The sequence below is a fragment of the Tubulanus polymorphus genome, chromosome 10 (genome assembly GCF_964204645.1).
Source record: "Tubulanus polymorphus chromosome 10, tnTubPoly1.2, whole genome shotgun sequence".
NCBI lineage: Eukaryota > Metazoa > Nemertea > Palaeonemertea > Tubulaniformes > Tubulanidae > Tubulanus > Tubulanus polymorphus.
The window spans coordinates 5,756,126-5,768,871 of record NC_134034.1 but is presented as its reverse complement, the minus strand read 5'-3'; the positions used below and the strand labels follow the sequence as shown (position 1 = coordinate 5,768,871).

At 41.6% G+C, this 12,746-nt stretch overlaps 1 protein-coding gene and 1 long non-coding RNA gene across 2 annotated transcripts in view; both read left to right on the top strand.

The window, feature by feature from the left end:
- Positions 1–1,613, top strand: part of LOC141911523 (band 4.1-like protein 5) — a 44,805-nt gene extending 43,192 nt beyond the window's left edge. The window contains exon 16 of the mRNA XM_074802511.1: positions 1,481–1,613. Coding sequence (XP_074658612.1) covers positions 1,481–1,613 — 133 coding nt within the window. The remainder of the gene's footprint in view (positions 1–1,480) is intronic.
- A 4,465-nt stretch (positions 1,614–6,078) lies between these two features.
- Positions 6,079–11,619, top strand: LOC141912061 (uncharacterized). Its single transcript, XR_012620116.1, has 3 exons — positions 6,079–6,126; positions 6,625–6,693; positions 11,217–11,619. It is a non-coding gene; the product is annotated as an uncharacterized LOC141912061 (long non-coding RNA).
- The last annotated feature ends 1,127 nt before the right edge of the window (positions 11,620–12,746 follow it).

The window sequence follows — 12,746 nt, the reverse complement described above, 5'->3', positions numbered from 1 at the left end:
CTAGTAGGTCGCGATCCCGTTCGAGGGACCGTCACCGAAGTCGGCATGATCGTCGGGATACTGGAAAATACCCGACTCAGAAGGATTTCCATGTATTTGAGGAGAAAATTTTAAACTTGTTATCTTCGTCGCAACAAGTCGCTGCAACTTCTACAACAGGTAAGCCTATTCCTGATTGTCCGGTTAGAAGTTCGCCAGCCCACTCAGTTTTTCGGAATTCTGACTCTGAATTCCTGGATGCTGCGGTAGGGTCTGATTTCAATGAGGATCCGGTCCCAGAGGCGGCAATTCCTTTTGGGGTCGTTCCTGTCGCAAGCAATTGTGGGTTGCCCCAGACGATGGGGGCTTCCCTGGCTCGCAATGTATCTCCGTCCCGTTCAGTTTTATCCGAACCAGCGGGGGACATGCCATTTAGAGCGATGATAAGTGAGTTCTTTGTCAAGCACGGGGCAACTCGCGCTAAGCCCACAGCAGCTCCTCTGGTCGGTGAGTCAATGGAAGCTTATCGCCCTCCGGACTCCGATCTTAACGTTTTACGGGAATCGTCAGCGGTTTCAAGGGAATGGGCTCGATTGGATACGCAATTATGGGGTGAATGTCGGCCTGGAACTTTTTCATTTCCCCCTCCAGAACGGGGTATGAAATCTGGGAAATATTTTAGTTCAACCGATCCACCTATAGGCGCATTTCGCTCGGCGTATTACGCAACTCCAGGTGCTGTGGATCACAGTCATAACTGCCTGGATGCTGATTATACTTTGATCAGCCCGGATACTGTTACAGCACAGTCGGGTATTCGTTTGCCTAAGTCCGGTTTGGTGGCCATGACGTCAATCCTGGACAATCTTACCAGGGTTGGTTCGTTTCAAGATATGGCACTTAAGGTGTTGACGGGTGAGCTTCGCGAGACTCACGCCGCCGTTCATGCGGGCTCCGACCCAGAGTCAGTTGCCCTAAAACTGGAGGGAATGGACCGGATTATCCAATCTTTGGCTCGGTCTGTTTCGCATGTAATTCCGTTGTCGGTTTGGGGTCAGGCTAATCTGGTGTTAGCCTCCCGTCAGTCAGTGATGGACTCCAGTGCCAAGACTCGTCTACCGGATATGGTGTCCAATGCTTTGCTGAGAGCCCCATTGGGGACGTCTTCACGTCTCTTCTCCGGTTGGTGCGCTCCGGTTTCCGCAGAGCTGAGGAAGATTCGGGAGGTTCAGGCCAAGTCCAACCCCCGAACTCCGTGGAAAAAGCTTTCTGGTCCGACGCCGGCGGCGCAAGGTTCGGCACGGACGCAAACAGGACCATCTCAAACTTCAGCGCTTTCTCAGGCGGCTTCGGATGCCGGTTGGAGAACTAGCGCGCAACTTCAACAATCGTGTCAAGCCTCGTCCGGTCGTAACAGTTCCGGTTCGTATCGAGGCAAGGGGAAGGCTCCAAAAAGGGGCTCTTCCTTTCGGAAAAACTCGAAATGAATTCTTGGGACCAGTGGGAGGTTGTCTGCAGCAGGCAGCAACCCACTGGTCCGACCTCTTTGGAGACGGTTGGCCCTCCCGGGTCGTCTCTCGGGGCTACCATCTCCGTTTCCTAAGGCGACCGCGCCTGATGAGGTCACCTCCTGACATGCGGCCAAAACCAGGTCAGGAGGCCTTAATCTCTCCGGCTCTCAAGGAACTGGCAGAGAAGGGAGCGATAGAACCAGTTTGCAACGAAACTTCTCCCGGCTGGTTTTCTCGAATATTCATGGTACCAAAGGCCACAGGGGGTCAACGGACAGTGATAGATCTGTCATCCCTCAATCGGCACCTAGACATTCCAAGGTTCCGGATGACCAAGCCCAAGGACGTGATTCAAGGGCTCCGTCCGGGTCAATGGGCGGCTTCATTGGACCTGAAGGATGCTTACTTTCAGGTTCCAATTCACCCAAAATCTCTGCGATTTCTCAGGATAAAGTGGAAAGGCCGCCAGTTCCAATTCAGGTCTCTTCCATTTGGCCTCAGTACGGCCCCGTGGGTTTTCACCAAGTTGGTCAAGTCAGTTCAGAAGGTACTTCAGTCAAGGGGTGTTCGACTGTTCGTTTACCTCGACGACTGGTTAATAGTCGCGAATTCGGCTCAGGAATGTCGGGAGGCAATGACCTCAGTCTTGGACTTAGTCCATCAGCTAGGGTTCCGCGTAAACAGGGAAAAATCTCAGTTGACGCCGGCCCAACAGTTCACTTATCTCGGCATGGACTTCGATCTCCGAATCGGCAAAGTCTTTCCGTCTATGGTTCGAGTGGCCAAACTTCATGAAGCTGTAGCGGGAGTGTCCACAACCCCGAGAACAGCTCGTTACTGGTCACGGCTTCTAGGCTCCATCAGCTCCATGGGTCTGGTGGTGCCCTTAGGCCGCCTCAGAAGCAGGCGCTTGCAACAATATTGGAAGGTCTTCTGGTCTCAGTCGAAGGGCAACTGGGAGGCCTTGATTCCCGTACCTCCAACCGATCTAAGTCCGGATCTTCAGTGGTGGGCGGCCACTACGAATCTTCGGCTCGGGGTGTCACTAGCCCCGTTAGAGGCTCCAGTTCGTGTATTCACGGATGCCAGTCACCAAGGTTGGGGGGCACATCTGGAGAACCGAGTCAAAGCCGGGAAATGGTCTCGCTACGAGGCCATCAACCACATAAATTTCCTAGAAATGCTGGCCGTGTGGAAGGCCCTGAAGTTCTTTCACAGGAGAGTGGAGGGCCACCACGTTTGGTTAGCCACAGACAATTCAACAGTGAGGGCTTACCTTCAGAACCAAGGGGGCACTCACTCAGAAACCCTCACAGGTCTGTCGGCCAAAATTCTTCTTTGGTGCCAGACAAAGGGCGTGTCCCTGACTGTGGCACATTTAGCAGGGAAAAGGAACGTGATGGCCGATGCTCTGTCTCGTCGAGGTCAGGCTATTGCGACAGAATGGGTTCTCCACCAAGAAGTAGCCGATCGGGTTCGGGGCATTTTTGGCAATCCGCTGCTGGATCTGTTTGCCACCCGGTTCAATCGGAGGTGTCCTCTGTTTGTGTCCCCGTTTCCAGACGCGGAAGCGTGGGGGGTCGATGCCTTCTCTCTGGACTGGTCGGGGATGCATGCGTATGCGTTCCCGCCCACACCAGTCCTGCCGCGCCTACTGGATCAAATAGAGAGATCAGTCAATTGCAACATAGTTCTGGTAGCACCATGTTGGCCGGCTCAGAAATGGTTCCTACCACTTCTCAACCTACTGTGCGACAACCCCAGGATTCTTCCGAATTTCCCATCGCTTCTGTCTCAGGGGATCTTTCGGCATCATCCAAACAGCCAGTGGTTAAATCTGCTCGCCTGGCCATTGTCCAGCGATCCTTGTCAGCTTCAGGCTTTTCAGAACAGGCTGCCTCCTTTATCGCAGGATCTAAGCGGCCATCAACAAGTACCATTTACGATGCCAAATGGAGTCATTTTGCGGATTGGTGTGCTGCAGGGGAAATTGATCCATGCTCACCCTCTGTAGCTCAATTGGCAGATTTTTTACTGCACCTATTTGTAGCAAAAGGTTTACAGGTCATAACTATTAAAGGTTACCGCTCCGCGATTTCTCATACATTGCGTGCTTCTGGATGGCCAAATGTAGCAGGGGATCATCGGATATCCCAGCTGGTTGCTGGGTTTTCTATTTCCCGGCCTCGGGTAACAAGGACAGTTCCACCATGGGATCTGTCTGTAATTTTGAAGAAGTTAATGGAGGCTCCATTTGAACCTCTTTCGGCAGCGTCTTTTGCAAATTTGTCAAAAAAGACTGTATTTTTGCTGTTCTTGGCTTGCTCGGCCCGTCGCTCTGAGATTCATGCGCTTTCAGTCCGACAAGGTCACATTGTCTTTGGGCCAGCGAATGAATTTGTTTCGCTGCGGCCTGCTTTGGAATTTTTGGCAAAGAACCAACGACCAGGCTCGGTTGGGCGTCAATGGCGAATTGAAGCCCTAAAACATCGAGTGGAACCGGGCATCCCGGACAGGACTTTATGTCCTGTGCGGGCGTTGTGTTTCTATTTAGATCGCTCTGCTTCACGGAGGGGTTCACGGGAGCGGTTATTTATTCCGCTGCTGGATCACCTAAAGGGTGATATTTCGCGGGACACAGTAGCCCGATGGGTCTCTTCAATGATCAAGGACATTTTATTGAAGGAGAATCTTTCCTCGGAGGGAGTCGTTTCTCATCAAGTGAGGTCTATGGCTACTTCCTGCGCAGCCTTTTCGGGTGCTCCGTTGGAGGAAGTCTGTCGGGCCGCCTTTTGGAATTCACCGTCGACATTCACGTCATTTTATTTACGGGATGTTTCAGGCCAGTTAGGCTCATTAGCTTCACTTGGTCCTGTTGTCATGGCTCAAGGTGTCCGTTCTTTCCGATCGGACCCTTTAGTGTAGAATATTTATGTAGCATTATCAGGATCACAGGGGGTGTATCCTTGTACATAGTTTGGGCTCATATCTGCAAGTATTAATTTCGCAAAATTCTGGGGGGGCTCCTGAGCTGGACGGACTCACTGTGGCCAACCGGTCTTCCCTGTGCTACAGTGCTCCATTCCGTGCTTGGGTAAGTGCTCTCTTTTTCCCTCTTACCTTGCGTTTGAGCGGTGGTTTTTCTATCTACCTTTCCCACCATCCTTGTGCTAGGCTAGTCTAGCAAAAACCATAGGAAAGGGTACAGTACTCGATGGAAATATTACAATTTTTGGAACTAAAATTTGTATTTCCGAGTAGTACTTACCCTTTCCTATGGTGGGAATCCCGCCCACCTGCCCCGCATAGCTGTTTTTTTTTTTGGTCTGCTATGACGAAAAAAGATGGCGGATTTCGCCGGTGGCTAAATGCAATACCGCAGGGCCGGGTCGTATAGAAAAACCATTGGCGATAAATCCAAATTTAGAAAATATTGGCAAAAACCATAGGAAAGGGTAAGTACTACTCGGAAATACAAATTTTAGTTCCAAAAATTGTAATTTTAAGTGGCAGGAGAGGGTGAATTAATTACAAAATACTGGCAGTGAAAGGGTTAACTTATAGTCTTGATATCTTAATTTAGCAATGGCTTTGGATACATCTCCTCACGTGAGATTGGGATCACCTGATTCTTTGTTCTTGCACCAGGTGAAGTTAAATATTGAATAATATACAATTTGTCTACCGTATCTATACATATTTAGTAACTGTAATCAATTACGAAGTTGTAGCTCATATTATAGGGTATATTATAGGGTATTATATAAGTATAATACATAGTATATTATCAAATGTGTTATAGGGAATATATACAAAATAATCTTCAAATAAAATGTGTTAGTAATTCATTTTTAATTATCTACATATTCATAGTTCTATGTGCAGGATTTATTATCTGTACATAAGCGTTCATAAAAACCACTGACTGTAACTATATTTTCTTGTAAACAATTTTTGCTGCAGAGTGACTGAGTGACTCTTGTAATTAAGTTAAACAATTAAAGTTATTTCTCTTGCTGTAAAACAAAGACTGACCAATCGTACATGAGCGTTTAACCAGTCGTCTGGGGGGATTGGCCTAAATCATCTTCCTGTGGTTTAGCGCTGGTTAGTTCATTCTACCCCTGGACGCAAAATAACTGGTTAACTTTATATATATATATATATATATATATATATATATATATATATATAATATTAGTTAATTATCAATTTTAGTGAATCTTTGACGAACCCGACTATAGTACTCATGACATGTTCTATGATCGGGGTGAGTTTCAAGGTCATTGGGTTTTGTATATGGTCACCAGGGGGCATTAAATGATAGAATGTTTTAGTATCTCTATGATTGTAGTAAGTTTTAGTGTAGTAAGGTCATTGATTTCACTATATTTTCACCAGGGGGCACTGAATATTGAATTGTTAGATTGTTAATCATTTTAAACCACATACCAAGTGGGCATGGTGTCCATGGACTCCTAGTTTATGTTTGATACTTGGGTTGATAGAGGATCATGTATTGTAAATAGATAACTGCAAATGTATTTTTCTTATTGCAACTCATTCATTTGTACATTTTAGGCTCGATTCATCCCGCAATTTGTTAGAAACAAATGATAAAAGTGTTGCATTTTCGGTAAGTACAATGAGTGGATTATAATTTGTGGATAGGGTTAATTAGTTTTAACATGTGTGTAATGTATTTCCAAATTCTGTTCATCTCTTAGTATAGATCAATTTTAACATACCTGTTTTAGCATAACGTCTGAATTTGTACCATTAAATGATAAATCAGTGGTGGTTAGTCCAATTGCGGTAGTGTGCTCCATTCTAATCATTACCCTGCCTTCATATTTGTTAGCATAAATGGTGACTCGACTCAAATCGGTTAAGAAAGCAACCATTATTGTTTTCCTTAAAAGTAAATTTGAGAGTATTTATTTGGTTGATTTTATCATGAAAGCAAGTGTTTTTTCAAACGGATTTGGGAAAATGATAATTCCGGTAACAAAAATTATAGTTGATGATAGTATTTATGTAGGCACATGTATACTGCAGTATTTTGCACTGATGTCAAAACGTTTGGCTTTCATTCACATTCATTATCATTACCGCCTCATATCTCTATCTTTAGGGGAAAACATCGACTTTGAATTCATCTTCTGAAGTGAGGAACTTATCAGGATCTAAACTGCCCCAAAAAGTGAGAACAGACCATCGTCCGGTAAATCCTGTAACCGCTACTTGTAAAGAATCCGCAGCTTTTGACATTTCATCCGCCAAAGATGCAACAGCGTCTCCCCCACTAAAAGGTGGAGTGAGTGAACCTGCTAAAAGATCTGCATTACCCATACGAAAAATTTCATCCGGATCAAACACCTCTGCGATGAAATATGACTCCGCAGAAATCATGATTGATTTCCCTTCTTCGCCAATTACAGTTGAACTTGATACAATAACTGCTTCATTGCTTAGCAGCGATGGTCAAAAATATACACAAGAAACGAATCCATTTTTTATTGACGAAGAAAACACCACGTCTATGATGCGGACAAATCCTTTTTATTCAAACAACGAAGAGGCCTCTGCTCACAAAGATGTTCTTAATCCATTCATGAATGATAATGTGAATACCCGCAGCACTAGCAAGATCCCAAAAAAATCCACTCCACCCCAGAAACAATCTTCGTTCAAATCAACGTCAAAAATTCCTTCGCTTACTTCAACGAGCAGTAAGTTGACAGGAACTCCAACATCACCAAAGAGTTTGACCTCATCAACCCCAAGATTGAAAATTCCTACACCGTCTTCACCAGTGTCTCGTAGCAGCAGTACAGCATCATCATCATCATCACCACGCAATATTTGCAGCCTATCCCCGCTATCTTCTCGTAGTCTCCATGGTGACAAGATTGCACTTGGTACCGGTGGTGATGTAGTCATCGTAAGTGTTTTGTTCAATCGCATTGTGACAAGAACCAGTTTCGTTGTAGTTGAGAAAAAATTAACATAAATTTCCAAGTTTTGAGGAAATAGCTAAATTGAATGATAGTCCTGCTGCGGAGCTGGGTCTTGTAGTTTTAATTATGTTTTATTCAAACGGTGTGCATGTTGAAATAGCACTGTTCAGTTCCTTTTAAATCATTTATGCATGAAATAATTACCTGAATGGTCTAAACCCTTTCTTGGCTGATCAAGTTGCCTCTTTATGACAAGTGTCACATTGAGGTATTTTTTTGGTAGCCACAGGTAACAGAACAGGTACCGTAAAGAAAAATGCTGATTAATGAGAAAAAATATGTTCCCTTAGCAACTGCGACTGATTTTATGAGTCATTGTTGCCATATGCCTGAAATATGTTTTTTGGTTTATTGGGGGCCATGTAATAAATCTTATCAGGAAGGTTCTTTCCCACCTTTGCATTTTCATCTGTTGCATTGATCAAGATAAGCTATCCTGTGTACAAAATGATGATGATACAGTCGTGACCTCAGTAATGCAAATTTACGTAGCCAGGACGCTTGCAAACTTGCCAGCTGATCCTCACAGCACACGACTGTTTGTTTTGACCTATGTTGCTGACGGGTGTGACAGGCAGTACACTAGCGCTGCTATTCGATAAAAACCGGAACTATGATTATGCGGAGGTTGTAAATTAGTCAACTCTTTGGCGTAAACGCATTAGTTTTGGACAAAAAAACCAATCTTGGCATAAGCGCAATCGCTGTAGATGAAGACCGGAACAACCGTGGTTACAGAGGAGTTCTGTGACAAACATTTCCTGACCACTGTCGATTATACTATCGTTGGCTTTTTCCGAGAGTGACTCTCCCTTCCATCAAAGACTACGCCAGGTTCACAAGCTCAATTTCTATACCAGTACATCAATGATAGAACAGTATGAGACAACTTAGCTTCATGTCACTCAGTAGCCAAATATAATTGACATCTCATAAGGTGTCAAAAAATCCAAATTTTGTGTGCACCAGATTATGCCCAGGCCAACTTTTCATGTTGGTGCCAAATGGGCCCATGTCCATTTGATGTCCATTTGATGGCGCCAATTTTGGCATGACCAAAAATATCGGACCAAGCCACTGCCAAATTTAAGCACAGGTCAAAAATTGTTTGTGCGCATATAAACTGGTTCTGAAAGTGACTAACCTCAATTTGTCACAAAATTATTTGTTATCAAATGAGTGCCAAATCGTCTCTATGTAATCGCGGCTTATGAGTAGAGGATTGAGTGTGAATTATTACATGGCTCTAATTTTGCACTCTCCGTCAGACTGGGTGAATGGTTGCCCATTATTGGTAGTTCCATTTCAGAATGTTTTTCCAAACTTTACTTGTACCTCTTTCCTCTGATTAGACATAAATTTTCTGGGGAGCACGCCCTGGACCCCTGACCCCTATGTGTGCATCTGATAGAAGTTTCACATTCATGAAAATCAAATCTGTGAACCAATTTGTTTTAATTCAAACAAGAAAAAACATTCATCATAACACCATTGAAATTCATGTAACTGCAGGAAAAGACAAATATAATGAGTTCAATTATCAGATAACCATCAAATCAATCATTCATACTGCTCAATAAGTCATTGTACCCCCTGATAACAATGTTTTATTTTGATGGCTTTATTTGGCTTAATAGAAATTCAGCACTTCATGGGAGTGAGCATTGCGCATGTCAAAAACTAACAAAAAATACACGCTATTAGGGTAACATTCCATAATAACATAGAAATGAAACTCAAATCACTGACACTCATTGGAAATTGATAAAATTGGTTGGGAATCAAGGTCAATGTCTTTTATTTGAATATCATTCTGATTTGCCTTCAATCGTAGACAAGAGTATTATTACATACGGGTGATTTTGATGAAGTAATTTTTGCGTCAGAATAAATTCTTTTATGGGAGTTTGCAATTACATATTAAATGAATAACTGCATTGATGTAGTGAATGCATAAGATTGAAGGAGCTTGCATTTTGTGTGACAATCTTCATTTATTCACTTAATGAATCAATAATATAGTTGCTTTGCATTTTGTTGTGGCTAACCAATTTCTTTGTTAAAAATGTCTTATGTTCTTCTAATCCAAACTCACAAAAAACATCCGTTATAGCACGGATGAAAATCTTATGCACATCCTTGACCTCAGTGTTATTGGAGTAAGATGTTTAAAGTGTTTCCCAGAAAAAAGGTTCACTTAAACTACTATGGCCTTCGCGCATGTGCGAGTGCTAATCAGTATACTGTTGCACGCACACGCTCGTTCATTATTGCTAGTGCATGTAAGAATGCATTGTTTCTCAAGTGCTGTTCAAATAAAAGTGTTTTGTTTAGTAAAGTAATTATGATTTATCATGAATAATCATTTAAGCTATTATAGGTGAAGATGAGCACTGTGTTTTGGGTTTTGTAGAATTTGTAATGAATAATCATTTCTTGTGAAATATACAAAACACCATCACTAAATTCTACTGAAAATACTAAGCAGCAAACTATTGTCTCCTTGGCGTAAAAGTTGAAGTATTTTAGTGGTAAAATCGGCATTTAAAACTATTCACTTACATACACCGATTTTTTCCAGTACCTGTATGTTAGCTTCCCGACCCTAAATTGGAAGAGGTAGCCAAGACTTTCAATATTCAGCGCCCTTCTGATAGGTGATATCATATGAATTTATTTAAACATTTTTTCATATTGAGAAAAATGTTTTTCAAAATATAAAAGAGTTTCTCACCTACACTTATACCCTACCAAATTTTGGACATGTACCATAAACAAATGTATATTTTTGGCCGTATTTGACTACAAAATGATTCTTTGAAAAAGATGAATTCAATATAAAATAGAACTCTAGAATTAAAAAGTTTTTTCAAAGCCCTTGCCAAACATGCTCCAGTTTTCAAGGTAAACCACCTTGCCCATGGGCAATTATTCTCGATCTACCTTTGTATGTTTACTAACTTCTAAAAGTTTTCAGGCCAGTTGCTTCATGCATGATTGAAAAGCATTTAGCTATTTACAGCATGATTAAATGACAAACACTTAAGTCCTCAAGTCATTATTACATGACACATTGGTCAATCTTTTCATTCAAAATCATTTCGCCTTTATTGAATTGAGCAAAGTATCCAGGATGGTATATTTTACCCTTAAGGAGTGAGTTTACCTTGTGCTGGAATATTAGAAATGCTGATGACCAAGCATTCCGTGTTCATTTCCTGATAGATAGATATCCACTTAATCCTTTGAATAACTTCAAAACTATGTTCAAATTTTTCCTGCTCAATAAATTCTTGTATATTGTGTAAAATATTTCTATGCCAATTTGTTAGATGACTGTTTCATCATGTTGTAAATAACTGAACCAATAACAGTCTTGCGTGAAGCAAGTACCCTGACAATCAATTTGTAGTTAGTAAACACCCAAATGGTGATCAGGACAAAGTTAGTTGATTTTAATTATTATTATCAACGCACAATAATTAATTTTTTAACTAATACCTCTTTCTTAGGACACACTATAGTGTCACAGAAATATTTCAACAAACATCAAGTAACGGTCTGCTCAGATTTTAACCAGTTTCAGGGAGATAATGGGGGTAATGATGATTTTAATGTATGTAATCATTGATTTATACATCTAGCGTATACCGGTATAGAAGTTTTGACAGATTAATAATTAAACTCTTTGTTTTGCATATTACAGGAAACTTCATTTAGTAGTGGCGGTGGATTAGCGGTGACTCGTCAAACATCCACTACGAGCAGCAAAAGTCTCCCGCCACCAAAAACATCGTCGTCATCATCGTCATCAATTGTTCGAGCTAGATCAACGAATGCAAACGATGCATCACCCTGGCATGTTAATTCCTTGGAGAAAAAAGCCACTCGTCGAGTTCCCATGACAACTGAGCTATGACATTGCTTTGGTGTACATTAAATATAAGATGGAGAGAATGAATTAAGAGATTTCAAATGAAGTCAAATGGAAATTCACCTTAAGTACATTCTTGTATTAATCTTCTGGATGAGTATTCCTATGATTTTACGGATTGGTGCAAAGAGATTGTGTTTAATGCACACTGTCTTTAATTCGTTTGATGAGATCTGCAGGTTTTATTTGCTAAGAGAGGTTAGAATGTAATATGCAAATGTATTATAAACTTTCTCACGAGAATTGCTTTATATTCATTGAATGAAGTGATTCTCAGACTTCTGATTTCTGATTACTCTCAAATTGAGTGACAATAAGAATAATCTTGTGATAGCTTGCACTACATGTATTGCAGAAAAATATGCTGGGTTAGTTTTTCGTATTGTTCATGAGCTTTAAGTAATTGTGGTATATAATAGATTCAACCATATTTTTAAAAGCAAAATTGTTTTAGTCCCCCAGATGGCTATTGCGTTCACTTTTCGACCATCCGTAGTCTGAATCCAGTTATTTTGGGGGGTGTTCAAGACACTTCAATGGAGTGTCTTAGTATTTGGTTTATGCTTGTATGTTCTCGCAGTAGCGAATCAAAATCAAAATTGAGTATTGATACACATTTAAATGGCGGTATAGCTGCAGCTACGACTTAACGGAATTGGAAAAATGGGCAAACTTGGTAACTGACATTTCAAAATACATTCGACCAGTTTTTGCCATTTACCCTTGCAATACCACATAGTGTTCCGCTGCTGTACCGGAGGGAATCAGGGGTTTATAGGGGTATATTTGAAGCTTAATGGAATAGTTACCAAGGTATCTGACACAGAAAAATTATATAGCATGTTGTTGATAACTTTTGGGCCAACAAAGTAGACATAAATAATGTGGGTATAAGTGAACTTGAGGTCAAGGTCACATTCTCCAAGATGGCCGCCATGAAAAAATTCACGAAAAAGTTTCAGATAAACTGCTCTGTCTCCCAGCAAAATGCACTGATCTATTCAATTCCAACTGAAATTGTATGCCATATATCCTTACTTTATGTACTAAAAGTTTCAAAGCAATAGCACAACTAAAAGATTTATTTTTTCACTGATTTATCCACTTTTCCACTGATATGTCGGAAGGCCGGATGTAAGGGGTTTTATTGGGATATAATTTTAGGCCTCAGAAAATTGTTACCTATGTATTTGACACTGATACATTGTATACCAGGGTGTTGATAACCTTTGGGCTTACAAATAAGACAAATAATTTGGATATATGTGACCAATTTTCCTATTAAACCTATTTTCTGACTAA